This window comes from Chrysemys picta, chromosome 1, assembly GCF_011386835.1.
Source record: "Chrysemys picta bellii isolate R12L10 chromosome 1, ASM1138683v2, whole genome shotgun sequence".
In the NCBI taxonomy this organism is placed as follows: Eukaryota; Metazoa; Chordata; order Testudines; family Emydidae; genus Chrysemys; species Chrysemys picta.
The window spans coordinates 129,009,213-129,023,156 of record NC_088791.1 but is presented as its reverse complement, the minus strand read 5'-3'; the positions used below and the strand labels follow the sequence as shown (position 1 = coordinate 129,023,156).

At 46.5% G+C, this 13,944-nt stretch overlaps 2 protein-coding genes across 4 annotated transcripts in view; one reads left to right on the top strand and one right to left on the bottom strand.

The window, feature by feature from the left end:
• The window catches only part of BCL2L14 (BCL2 like 14), a 60,209-nt gene that overhangs the window by 17,600 nt on the left and 28,665 nt on the right, over positions 1–13,944 (bottom strand). The window contains exon 2 of one of the 3 annotated variants that reach the window (XM_065584110.1): positions 11,971–12,092. The gene's annotated coding sequence lies outside the window, so the exon portion shown is untranslated. Of the gene's footprint in view, positions 1–11,970; positions 12,232–13,944 lie in introns of those variants that run through there. The other 2 variants (XM_065584114.1, XM_005299955.5) reach the window with 2 other exon arrangements.
• Positions 157–3,039, top strand: LOC135981459 (uncharacterized). Its single transcript, XM_065584102.1, has 2 exons — positions 157–1,569; positions 2,564–3,039. The coding sequence occupies exons 1-2, from the start codon at positions 993–995 to the stop codon at positions 3,037–3,039; spliced, it is 1,053 nt and encodes a 350-aa protein (XP_065440174.1). The 5' UTR covers positions 157–992.

Sequence of the window (13,944 nt, the reverse complement as noted above, 5' to 3'; positions counted from 1 at the left end):
TTTGAGCAGGGGGTTGGACTAGATGACCTCTTGAGGTCCCTTCCAACTCTGATATTCTATGATTCTATAAATAGCCTCAATTGAATCTCCTTGTCACTATGGGCTCAGGGTGGACCGTAAGCTTGATTTTAATTTTAACACCCTGACCACCCCCCCGCACACACACACACACACACACACACACACACACACACAGAGTTTCCTTTTTCAGTAGTGGTATGTTGCAATTTTAGGCAATATCTACTAGCACATTTGAAAATATACTAAAATGAAATCAACATAGAAAGACATCTTGCTATCCCCGACAGGCTTTTGGGGTAAAGTTCATTTCAGTAAGGCATGTGATGCATTTGAGTGAGAGCAAGCGAAAGACTCTGAACTATTTACTGGGCAGAGATGAGACAGTGGGATATAGGAGTAGAGAGGACACTACTCCCTATCTGCACCAAGTAGCTACTGCCTGCAGTAATGACAATGCCTACACATGCTGCACCATGAACTCTAGCACACTGGCTGCTCTGAAGGACAGGAGCCGTTGATTGGTTTACAATAGAAACCAATCTGAAAACCCATCAGGAAAGAGGCAGAAAGACATAGGCCTGGTCTACACTAGGCGTTTATGTCGAAGTTAGCGCCGTTACATCGAATTAACCCTGCACCCGTCCACACTGCGATGCTATTTAGTTCGACATAGAGGTCTCTTTAATTCGACTTCTGTACTCCTCCCCGACGAGGGGAGTAGCGCTAAATTCGACATGGCCATGTCGAATTAGGCTAGGTGTGGATGGAAATCGACGCTAATAGCTCCAGGAGCTATCCCACAGTGCACCACTCTGTTGACGCTCTGGACAGCAGTGCGAGCTCGGATGCTCTGACCAGCCACACAGGAAAAGCCCCGGGAAAATTTGAATTGGAATTCCTTTTCCTGTCTGGCCAGTTTGAATCTCATTTCCTGTCTGGACATCGTGGCGAGCACAGCAGCACTGGCAACGATGCAGAGCTCTCCAGCAGTGATGGCCGTGCAGTCTGTGAATAGAAAGAGGGCCCCAGCATGGACTGATCGGGAAGTCTTGGATCTCATCGCTGTGTGGGGCGATGAGTCCGTGCTTTCCGAGCTGCGATCCAAAAGAAGGAATGCAAAGATCTACGAGAAGATCTCTAAAGCCATGGCAGAGAGAGGATACAGCCGGGATGCAACGCAGTGCCGCGTGAAAATCAAGGAGCTGAGACAAGGCTACCAGAAGACCAAACAGGCAAACGGACGCTCCGGATCCCATCCCCAGACATCCCGTTTCTACGAGGCACTGCATTCCATCCTCGGTGCGGCCGCCACCATTACCCCACCAGTGACCGTGGACTCTGAGGATGGGATAGTGTCCACGGCCAGTTCCTCGGACATGTTAGGGGACGGGGAAGATGAGGAAGGAGATGAGGAGGGCGAGGCAGTCGGCAGCGCTCACAACGCTGATTTCCCCGACAGCCAGGATCTCTTCATCACCCTTACAGAGATCCCCTACGAAGCGTCCCCAGCCGTTACCCCGGACACAGAATCTGGGGAAGGATCAGCCAGTAAGTGTTGTAAACATCTAAACATTTATTTTTAACAAAACAGGAATATTAACAATTAAAAGAATGGGTTGTTCATGATTAGTGTGCCCTAGGCGCTTAACGGTTTAGTCATGGGCAGTGCAAGTTTTGAAAAAAAATCTAGCAATGTCCGGTTTTCAGTGATTGTCCTGCACAAGCCGCTCTACTGTTTATTCCCTGCTACTGCAGCTACAGTAAAATGCGGTCTATATGTCCGGGGATAGAGCAGTAATCCTCCTGGGACATCTCGATGAAGCGCTCCTGGAGGTAATTTGAAAGCCGTTGCATGAGGTTCCTGGGGAGAGCGGCCTTATTGGGTCCTCCGAAGTACGACACGTTGCCGCGCCACGAGACTATCAAGTACTCGGGAATCATTGCTCTGCACAGCAGGGCGGCATACAGCCCTGGTCTTTGGAGGCTTTCCCGGAGCATTCTCTCTCTGTCGCTCTCAGAGATCCTCATCAGGGTGATGTCGCCCATGGTGACCTGCTTTGAATTAGGTAGGGGAATGTTAGTGTTGGGACTGCTTTCCCGTTCCTTTACAGAACCGTAACCGCTGGTTTGTAGCCACGCGGTGGAGGCGGGAGAGGGGCAGCCGAAAGGGATCGTTCCCGGGGACAGCTGCGAGGGGGTGGGACAGGGGCAGAGTTCCCGCTTGCCGGATTGCTGGCTGCAGGAACTGACATAGCTTTAAATGTGAAATGAGGCCAGTGGTAATATAAAAGTTTTAAACTGCCACAAGTGTACGGCTTACCATGTCTGCCTGCAACAGAAATTCCGTTGTCCTGCCCCGCTTCTGAAATGTGCTGTGCAAGACCCCAGGCACTGAATGCGAAGGCCGAGAATTCGACCTTGTGCTGAGTGCGCATGTGATAGGTGCTGTGCATGGTCTTGTTCACAGCGAAAGACTATGTTCTTTGTTCACAACTACATTTATCTTTCTGAGGAATTCACTCCCTTTTTCCCATTTCCACAGCCCCATCTGCGACTGTCTCACAACCTAGCCTGGAATCACACTCCCAGAGGCTAGCGCGGATTAGGCGTAGGAAGAAGAGGACACGGGAGGACATGTTCTCTGAGCTTATGGCCTGTTCCCAAGCCCAGGCAGCACAGCAGACCCAGTGGCGGGAGAACTTGACCCGAATGCACCAAGCCAACATGGATCGGGAGGAGAGGTGGCGGCAGGAAGACCAGCAGGCGACTCAAACGCTGCTTGGACTACTGAGGGAGCAAACGGACACGCTCCGGCGCCTTGTGGATGTTCTGCAGGAACGGAGGCAGGAGGACAGAGCCCCGCTGCAGTCCATCTCTAACCGCCCTCCCCTGCCACCAAGTCCCATACCCACCTCACCCAAAGTGCAAAGAAGGAGAGGCGGCAGAGTCCCTGCTAACTCTCACTCCACCCCTGCAGAGAGCTCTAGTAGCAGAAGGCTCTCATTTCCCAAAATTTGAAAAGTTCTTTCCTTCCCGCCTGACACAAGCCCCCGTCCAAGTTTCACCTCCCAATGCCATGTGTAGTTGATAATAAAAAATACGTTTCTGTTAACTACTGTTTCAATCATGTTCTTTTGGAGGAGGAGGGGAAAGGGGGTTGGTAATTGGATAGGACAGTCACCTTTGGCAGGGTACATAGTCGGGGGCAGGCACAGCAGCAGGGCACATACACAGTGCAGTGATGCAGTGACTAGTTACCCTGGTTAGTCTGGGAGGTTGTTTTCATGTTATGTTGGGGGGGGTGGGTTGCTCTGTGACTTTGTGGCGGGGGAGGGCAGTTACAGATCTTAAGCGCCGGTCCTTAGGCAGGATCACAGAGCCACACAGCAGGGGATCTGTAACCGTCCTCCCCCTGCCACAAAGTCACATAGACCCCCCATACACACAGTCCCGATCAGGAGGGGTGACAGGCTCCGTTGAAACAACCATCCCACCGCAGCGGAGCCTGTCAATCCTTGAGTTTAGAAGCTGCATTCGCGTCACTACACTACACCCGCTCCGCACCACAGTCTGCGTCCCAGTTTTAAAAAATTCCCGCGAAAACAGTATTAAAGAAAACGGTGTGCTTTAACAAAGTAGAACTATTTTTATTTCGAAACGTGTGTTGGAAGGGGGGTGAAGGGGGTATGTAACTGGATAGGATAGTCAACATTAACTGGGTAAAGAAACGGGGGCAGGTTTAGCTTCTCAGTACACAAACTTTAAAGTCACAGGTTACCCTGCTCACTCAGGAACTTTGCTTTCAAAGCCTCCCGGATGCACAGCGCTTCCCGCTGGTCTCTTCTAATCGCCCGGCTGTCTGGCTGTGAGTAATCAGCAGCCAGGCTATTTTCCTCAACCTCCCACCCCGCCATAAAGGTCTCCCCCTTGCTCTCACAGAGATTGTGGAGCACACAGCAAGCTGCTATAACAATGGGGATATTGGTTTCGCTCAGATCACAGCGAGTCAGTAAGCTTCTCCATCTCCCCTTGAGACGGCCAAAAGCACACTCCACCACCATTCTGCACTTGCTCAGCCGGTAGTTGAAGAGTTCTTTTTCAGTGTCCAGGGCGCCAGTATAGGGCTTCATGAGCCAGGGCATTAGCGGGTAGGCTGGGTCCCCAAGGATGACTATAGGCATCTCCACATCCCCAACAGTTATTTTGTGGTCCGGGAAGTAAATACCTTGTTGCAGCCGTCTAAACAGACCAGAGTTCCTGAAAACACGAGCGTCATGAACCTTGCCCGGCCATCCCACGTAGATGTTGGTAAAACGTCCCCTGTGGTCCACCAGTGCTTGCAGCACCATGGAAAAGTATCCCTTTCGGTTAATGTACTGGGTGGCCTGGTGGTCCGGTGCCAGGATAGGGATGTGAGTTCCATCTATGGCCCCACCGCAGTTTGGGAATCCCATCGCTGCGAAGCCATCTATGATCGCCTCCACGTTTCCCAGGGTCACTACCTTTGGCAGCAGTACATCAATGATTGCCTTCGCTACTTGCATCACAACAACCCCCACGGTAGATTTGCCCACCCCAAACTGGTTCGCGACTGACCGGTAGCTGTCTGGCGTTGCAAGCTTCCAGAGGGCTATGGCCACTCGCTTCTGTACACTCAGTGCAGCTCGCAACCGGGTGTCACTGCGCTTCAGGGCAGGGGACAGCAACTCACAAAGTTCCAGGAAAGTTCCCTTCCGCATGCGAAAGTTTCGCAGCCACTGGGATTCATCCCAGACCTGCAGCACTATGCGGTCCCACCACTCAGTGCTTGTTTCCCGTGCCCAGAATCGCTGTTCCACGGCATCAACTTGACCCATTGCCACCGTGATGTCCTCGGCGCTGGGTCCCCTGCTTTCTCAGAGGTCTGTACTACTCTCAGACTTCAGGACATCATCGCGGTGCCGTAGCCTCCTCGCCTGACTTTTCTGCATCTGCCTCAGGGAAACCTTTATGATAAGCTGCGAGGCGTTGAGAGCGGCCACAACTGCAGCGATGGTCGCAGCGTCCTCCATGCTCGCAGTGCTGTGGCGTCCGCGCTGTCAATGACTGGAAAAGTGCGCGAACTGATTTCCCGCCGGCGCTTTCAGGGAGGGAGGGCGGGAGTGATGGACGGATGACGACAGTTACCCAAAAGCACCCTCGACTCATTTTGTTACCCAGAAGGCATTGCCGGCTACACCCAGAATTCCAATGGGCAGAGGGGACTGCGGGAACTGTGGGATAGCTGACCACAGCGCACCGCTTCGAATGGCGACGCTTTCACCGTTAGTGTGGACGCACAAAGTCGAATTACTGTCCTTAGTGTGGACACACACGTTCGAATTTGCAATATCGATTCCAAAAATTCGATGCAAGTAAAATCGAACTACTCTCGTAGTGTAGACAAGGCCTTAGTCAGATAAGGAGCAATTAAACCAGATGGAGAGGAGGTGAGAATTGCAAACACATGTAAGAAACAGAAATGAAGGAAAGAATTCTAACTGTTGTAAGAGAATCTGAAGATGGAAAAGAATGGGGTAGACACAAGGGCCTGGTTCTCGGTTATCCCATCCCTGCGTGTGGGGCAGGGATGCACACATGGCTGTAAAAATACCTTTGTAACTCCTGTATCCAGGATTGGTTCAGAGTCCTGCCCAGCCCCCAGTGTAAGTAATTTACTAATTTACACTGCTTCTGAAGGTTTCCAGGAAGCAAGGTGTAGCTGTAGGTCAATATTCTATTCTCCAGCCACATCACTTCCCTGCCCCTCTCCCACCCACTTCCCCTCTTCCTATTCCCATTCCTGACACCTGCTGGAGGCAGGGATGACACAAAGAGCCCTTGTGCTAGCAGGGGAGCATTAGGGGTCATTCCTGACCCTTTTAAAACTCCTTCCCATTGCTAGTAAATGAGAACCAGGCACAAGTTCTGAAAAGAAACACTGAAGAAGAAGTGACAGTAACAATTTATCACAACCCCCTTTTACGGATGAGCCAGAAGGCTTTCCACAAGACTGCAATGCAAGGTTAATATGCCTATGCATTAGGATATCCTAGCAACTAAAGGCTCAGATTCAGGCAGCCATTAAAGGCTGCTATTGCCAAGTTGTCATAGCTACGAGAGAGTCAGATAGAAGTGGCTGCAGAAGGGGAGATCACTGGGCCCTTAATGGAATGGATATTTTGTAGGGAAGCATGGAAAGAATTTGCCTGCTGCCAAATTCATATCATAGAACAACATTAGAGGGCTTTGCATATGCATCCTCCTACTTTTACAGATGCCTCAGGGTTCCCAGGCTAAGACTCTGTATATGTTGAAATTCAATTTCTTTGGAGGAGGGCAATATTGATAGGGTCCTCAGGAAGCCTGATCCTCAACTGGAAGGATGTGTCCTGGCTTCTGAGAATGACTGGAACAATAAGATATGGTTAAAATGGGAGACAAGATTGCTCCCCAAGATTTGACAAGATGGGGGAGTTTTCTCCAGGGAAAAAAACAGTTACTAAATAATGTATTATAAATAACCCTGCTCTCAGCAGAGTCACAAGAAGAGCACATGGCAACTTCATTCACATGAGATGGCCAGGACCTTTGTTTTACATCTCTTTCAAAGTTGGATGATATATAATAGACTGTCTCCCCACTAGGGGAGGAGCGTTTAGAGAGGACCTCACCCTTTCAGATTCCTGCAAACAAGCTCTTATGCACCTAACAACTTTCATCCTGGAAGAACCCAACGTGCAAGTGAATAGGGCCATTCACTAGCTCTGGGCCTGATGCAGCAGCTTTGCTTAGGAGAGTAGCCCCTCTGAAGTCAACAGGACTATTTATGCCCTCTTGGCACAAAGGAAGTGTGAGTTTGGGGACTCTTCAGGATTATCACCATCTCACAAGGTCAGAAACAGGAGATCTAAGGGTCATGGAAAGGATTGCAAGAGAAGTAGCATCTCGCATTAGACCTGGCGTAACACTAGGTTTCAGCACTTGGTTTCCTGAAGACAGACTCACAGACTAAGGCCAGAAGGGACCATCATGATTTGGTCTCACTTCCTGCACACCACATGTCACAGAACCTCACCCATCCCTGTAACAGGCCAGTAACTCAGCCAGAGGTTATTTAAGTCCTCAAATCTTGATTTAAAGAGGTTGAGTTATAGTGAAGACACCATTTACTCTAGCTGAAGCCAGCAAGTGATTCATTCCCCACGCTGCAGAGGAACGCAAAAAAACCCCTCAGGGTCTCTACCAATCTGACTTGGGAATGTATTCCTTTGTGATATGTCCTGGCACCTAGGGTATGTCTTCACTGCCGAGTTAACCTGAGTTATCTATGCTTGAGTTACTCCTCTTGAGTCAGCCTTGCTTGAGTCAGACTAGACACACTGCAAGAGAACAGAGGAGGTGAGTCTACGCTGATGCTGTACTTGCTCATATGTGTTGCAAGGACTTCTGGGACGTGCATCCCATGGATCTTTGTACTGCACTAAGCTGTACTGCTCCATGAATTCTTTCCTAGTGAATTGTGGGAGGAATTATCTGTCCTTTCTGGGCACGTAGGGGGAAATTTGGAAAAGTACTGGAGGACTAGCAGTGCTCACCTGTGTCCACCCTACTGAGTAGCTGTGTAAGCAGCCGACTAGTAGTGCTCACTTGTGTAGTAGCTTATATCTCCCCCCAATTGGCCAGCCCACTTGAGTTAAAAACACCATGTCCCCCAAGCGTGTGGATGGGACTGGAGTTAGGGGCAACACGAGTTATAACTCAGCTTAAAACAGTGAAGCCAAGCCCCTGAACTGAGAAGCCATATTCTCTAAATTGCTTTAGGCATCAGAAATGTCACTACTGCAGATGACAGGGAGAGCATCTAAAGCCAGGTCATGGCAGGTAAGTAAAGGAAGAAATAATCCATAATTAGTTTATTACACTGTTTAGCTAAAAGTTTTAAGTCTGAATTTGTGGTTTAGAATTGTTGTTTACAGAAGACTTCCCTCTTCATTACCATGTCACTCCTTGACCACCACAGGTGAGCTCTGAACAGAGACTCACCAGGCCCGTTGATTGAGAGAGTTCATTTCCTCAGGAACCTGCTTTTAGATGAGAGTTTCTGAAAAGGCGGCTTTTTAGTGTATGTATTTGTCTTTACTCATGCTCAGGAATCCCTGAAGGAAGCTGAAACTAGAACTGGTATATTATTCCGTAGGCCTTGCTGGAATTTAAGTATCTTAGAGGAAACAGGAAGCGTTTTTATTGAGGATGATTTGGAAAGACCTGATATTGGCTCATTCTCTGTCTGCCTGGCCTTGTTTTTCAAAATTTCTGGAGTTCACAGACATCTGAGCTGACACAATGTTTACCTCCCTCCTTTATTTTCCTGTAGACTTTCTACTGAAAAAGTGTCATGTCATTGTGGTACTTCCCATGAACTGGCTGACATGTTGCCAGTCACAAGTCTTGTGATATCGGGTAGGTATTGTTTTAAACCCCATGTGAATCTCAGCTGTTTTTTGTTTTTTTAAAAGTAAAAGAAATTTCTAGTCATCACGATTACAGAGAAGCTTGGAAATGTGAAACAAGTGCGCACTAGAGTCTGAAGATCAAAGGAAAAAGACAAAGAAAAACAAAAAAAACCCCACCCATCAAAAGACTCTTCCCCCCCCCAAACTAAAATGCGTGTTATAATTATTTTGGTATGCTTGAGTTTGGCAACAGTATGGGTGAAATTCATAGATTCTAAGGCCAGAAGGCACCATTAAATCATCTGTGTTGACCACTTGCATAACCCTGGCCATAGATTTCACCTAGTTCCCCCTGTATTGAGCTCGATAACTTGTGTTTGGCTAACATGTTTTCCAGAAAGGCATCCAGTCTTAATCTGAAGACACCAAGAGATGGAAGATCCACCATTTCCATTGGTGTTTTGTTCCAATGGTTAATCACCCTCACTGTTAAAAATTTGTGCCTTTTTAAAATTTTAATTGCTCTGGTTTTAACTTCCCACCATTGGTTCTTGTTATATTGTTCTCTGCAAGATTAAATAGCTTTTTATTACCCAATATTTTCTCTGCATGAAGATATTTGTGCACTTTAAACAAGTCACCTCTTGATCCTCTTTTAGATAAAGCTTAACAAATTAAGCTCTTTAAATCTCTCGTTCGAACAGATTTTTTCTAGCCCTCAAATCATTTTTGTGTCTTGTCTCTGTATCTTCTCCAGTTTCTCAATATAGCTTTCAAAATGTGGACACCAGCACTGGACACAGTATTCCAGTATCCGTCTCTCCAGTGCTGTACTCAGAAGTTGGAAAAAAAGCCAAACAAACACCACACACCTTCATTTTCCCTCTCACTACTCCCCTCTATGTCATGTTCCTCTGTAGCAGATATGGACTGGCCAGATGTGCTTGCTTATAACCACACCAGATGTGTTCGTCACAAGATCCTTTAATGCTGTGCCAGGTATGTTTGTTTAAACAAGGTATTTTACACATTTCTATCTATACTGTAGCCGAACAGTATAATCCAATCTAGCATCCATTACACAATCCATTTTGTTTGAATTGACCTAGTTCCGAAATGATCTACGCTGCTCTGTAGGACTACCTTCTCATCGTTATTGATGTGGAAATGATACATGGGCTTTGAGTCTTGCGCTGTTGCTGCATTGAAGTGTCAGAATAGGATAACAAATATTTTGATTTGCCTTTCCTTTTACAGTAGTATGGTGCTGTTCTGCCTTTCCTTTATGACAGAACAGGTCTGTTTGGGAATGAAGGGTTTGTTTGTTTTTCCAGAGAAAGATAACAAATGCAAGAAATAGAGATTATTTTACCCTTATGTCGCTGAATTACAGTAGCACTTTGGGGCTCCATTGTGCTAGGCGCTGTACACAGAGTTATAGACTGTCCCTAACCCAGACAGAAGATAGATTAAGAAGTCCATCTTGGATTTCTAGTCTGTATCTTATTGCTTCACTTCTCAGGTTATGCAAGAAGCTTGGATGATTTACTGTAAAACCTGTTTTGAAAAACAAACTTAAATATAAGGCAGCGCAGGAAAAACTGACTAGATAACAGCTTCTCTCACTGAATTATCACATGCTCACACATGCTTTTTTCTTTCAGTTCTGCCCCTGTTTACATGCAGATGCACTGTCTAATGTGACTGAAAGTTGAACTGGGCACCAGAGTTTTTGTTTTGTTTTTAAAGGGGACAACAGTTCTTAGACTTCTTTCCGAACACTTTCTCACTTATAAGCCCCTCCCCTGCCACCTTAAAAGCTCCCCAAATGTGCCAACATTGGTCCTGCCAGTAAAGGAGGACTGGAAGCAATGCCACTGTGTATTCCTAGCGCGCGCCCATCGCTGTGATATCTAAGCACTGCTTTTACGGTACCCTTCATCCAAGAATCTCATCTCACTTTACAAACAAACATTAAGTCAGCTATAACATCCCTATGGAGGTAGGCAAGCATCAGCTTCCCCTACTACTGACACACAGTTGCTTCTGGATAGAACACAGCAGCTTTTTTAGGCCAGGAAGTTAAGGATATCTTATCTAACCCCCAACTGAAGGGGTTATTTATAATTAACAAAAGTTGAATTTCACCAGGACACTAAAAATTAAACACTCCTATTCTTATGCAAACCTCCCCTGGCTCTTTAATGAGTCAGGAGAGAAACTGACATGCAACAAATCCAGGCTACAGGAACATGCTTTCAGGTATATTCCTCACAGAAGAGGAGAAATTCCCTGCCTAGTTTATGGCTGTCCAGGAGGAACATCCTATACTCAGAGCTGAAGGGAAGGTAATGGGAAGGTCAGGTCATAGAAAGGTCAGGGACTGTAAAGGAGACAGACAGCTTAAACAGAACATACAAATTGACTTTCAATACACTCATAAATGGCTAAGAGTTCATATTTATGCCACAGCCAATACATCAAATCTTCAGCTTCACAATGATCGTTAATTCCATTCTGGGGCCTGGTTTAGTGATTATTACTCAGAGAGAAGAATGAATCACCACTACTACTAAGTAAGGATTTAAAAGATTATTTTGGTTAGAGATGGAGAAATCTCACATGCAATTATTGACCCAGCTGCAACCTGGGGCGGCTCTATGGTTTTTGCTGCCCCAAGCACGGCAGGCAGGCGGCTTTCGGCGGCTCGCCTGCGGGCCATCCGCTGGTCACGCAGATTCGGCAGCATGCCTGCGGGAGGTCCGCCGGTGCCGCACGTTCAGCGTCCCTGCCTCCGAATTACCGCCGAAGCCGCAGGACCGGTGGACCTCCTGCAGGCATGCCGCCAAAGGCAGCCTGACTGCCGCCCTCACAGCAACCGGCAGGCTGCCCCCTGTGGCTTGCCGCCCCAGGCACGCGCTGGTGCCTGGAGCAGAGCTGCCCCTGGCTGCAACCCGTGTAACCTTTGAGATCTGAGCTGGTCTCACAGAACAAGGAGGTGAAGATGCACATTCTGCATGAACTCACTGGGTGAATCTTCCATTGACATGAATTAAAATTCGACAGACAACAGGTATACACAGCATGGATTGTAGAGGAGAACTTTGCCCTGTTCAGCTAGACAAACAGAACTTTCTTTTAAAGCACACTGAGTAATGTTTTCACAAGTTCTGTAAGCCAGCTGTGTAGGAGCTCTGAATATTTTGGTTCTAACGATCCCAAGGGACCTCCAGCTTTTTCCATTTCTAGCCCAATCATTTTTTTGAAGTGACAAAGTATTGAGTTAAAAAGAACAAAATGGAACAGCTGTTTCACTAATAGATTATAAACAGTTACATTTCAATATGAATGAAAGTTCACATATACAACACTTGATTGTTCAAATAGTCAGAAATGGCCTAGCATAGTCTAACAGAAAACCAAGTGAAGGGGAAAAAAAGATCAGCATAAATTATTATTTTAGCTTTGTTTTTACCTTCCCTTGAAGTTGCACCAACAGGCCTTAAAGTCTCTTGAGCTGAGCACTTCCTTATGTTTTTCCAGTCACTATTTCTTTTCTGTTAAAACCAGTTGAGTCTTGTAATCTTCCTGGCTTTCCTTCAAAGAAAAGGGGGTAATATTTTTATTTTAAAATTTCAGCCTTTTGTTAAAACATTTGCTTACGTGCTTCAGATAAGGGCAGAGCTGCACTTTAGAGAGTGTCCTTCACTTCCTTATCAGAGGTACTCTAGCAACTTGCAAATCTACATTAAGGGGTGGGGCTGATGGTGCCCATGTGACTTTCCTTACAATAGGGAAGCAAAAAGTCTGTGGCAGCTATTGTTCCTTGGGGCAAACATTTGTACTCTCCTCCAGATGAAACACCTGATTCAATGGCCATTTCTCATCAATTCAGGTCAGATTGCACCACCATTTTGATAAAGTACTTTTCTTTTCATAATAATTCTGGGGATACTCCTACAAATTAAGAAAGAAATGAAATAAATATTTTTTTTCTTTTTCACTTGCATTTATTCAAAGGCCATAGAAGATACTGATTAATCACTCACATGATGCTCTTAACAGTGACACACCATATTTCTTTACAGGCCTGGTGGTCTACACTGCTACTATAGCTCCCAACCCAGTTCTCAGAAGTGGTTAGGTCCCCTGAACATCAGGTCAGGGATCTGTTGTGTTATAACTGGGCCCCCTTACTCTATTGTAGAGTAGATGTGGGCCTAGTGCTTGTGAAAGGTGCTAGCTTGACAGCCAAGGAGAATGAAGTCCTGCATTTATTCACAGGACAGGTACAGTGGCAGTATAAGCTTTTCCTGCAGCTTTTGTGCCTCAGTTCTGATGGGGGAGGGGGGGGGCGCTTTTAGGAATAAGAGATTGCAGCCTGAATTTCTCAGCTGAGATTGTAGGCTTGCCAACCCTCCAGGATTGCCCTGGAGTTGACATTGATCTCCCAGGGAATATTGAAAGCAATCTGGAAGAAAATGACATATGTTGGGGGGGAAAATTCCCCAGAATAACTTCAGTCTCATAGGGTTGCCAACTCTGCCTGTCATAAGGAAATCAGTTGTGAGGGTGGATTTTTGTGAGGTGGTGTCTTGGGTAATAGAGACTGGACTATAAACCCCACCAACTCATTTCACGTGTTTCGAGGGAATAAAATAGCTGTTGGGAGCTAAATAGGAGTACATTTCAAAATGCTGCTTTGCATTTATACTGAATAGCATCTTCCAGTCAAATATCTCAAAGCCCTTTACAAACATTCATTAAGTAGGTTACACAATATGTGTTGTAGATATTTTACATATAGGGAAACTAAGGCACGGAGGATAGGTGATTTGACTAGGGTCACAAAGTAAGTCAGAGCTTGTCTACACTTAAAACACCACAGCTGCAGAAGTGCAGCTGTAGGGCCTCAGTGTAGACACTACCTACGCTGCTGTGAGGAGTTCTTCCATTGCCATGGGTAATCCACTTCCCTGAGAGGTGGTAGCAGAAGTGCTGTGTACACAGGGACTTAAGTCAACCTAAACACTGCTCAGGGGTGTGGATTTTTCATACACCTGACTGACGTAGTTAAACTGACCTAATTTTTTTAGTACGGGCCTGGCCTCAGTGACAGATCTGAGAATAGAACCTACTTATCTTGACTTCTGCTCCTCTAACCACTGCCCCACTAAGAAACGAAACTCACCATTTTTTAACTCTGATCTCTTAATCACACTTTATACCACTGCAAGACAAGAACATTTATGTGCCAACATGTTTAGTAAGCTGTGCTAGCAAAACATTCCATATGCTGTGGCTATTGTAACCTGTTCACTACATCGGACCAGGGCCAGCCTTTGCTTATTGGATCATATGTTGCCATTATTACATGGGATTTATCTAAAATACTTAAAATGCCCCTCATCACTGTAATATGAGCACTTCACAGTGGGGTGTTTTTTCT

Coding starts and splice junctions, on each gene's coding strand:
- LOC135981459 (XM_065584102.1), top strand. CDS start 993: ATGCAGAGCTCTCCAGCAGTGATGGCCGTGCAGTCTGTGAATAGAAAG. Junction 1,570..2,563: donor ATCTGGGGAAGGATCAGCCA/GTAAGTGTTGTA, acceptor CCATTTCCACAG/CCCCATCTGCGACTGTCTCA.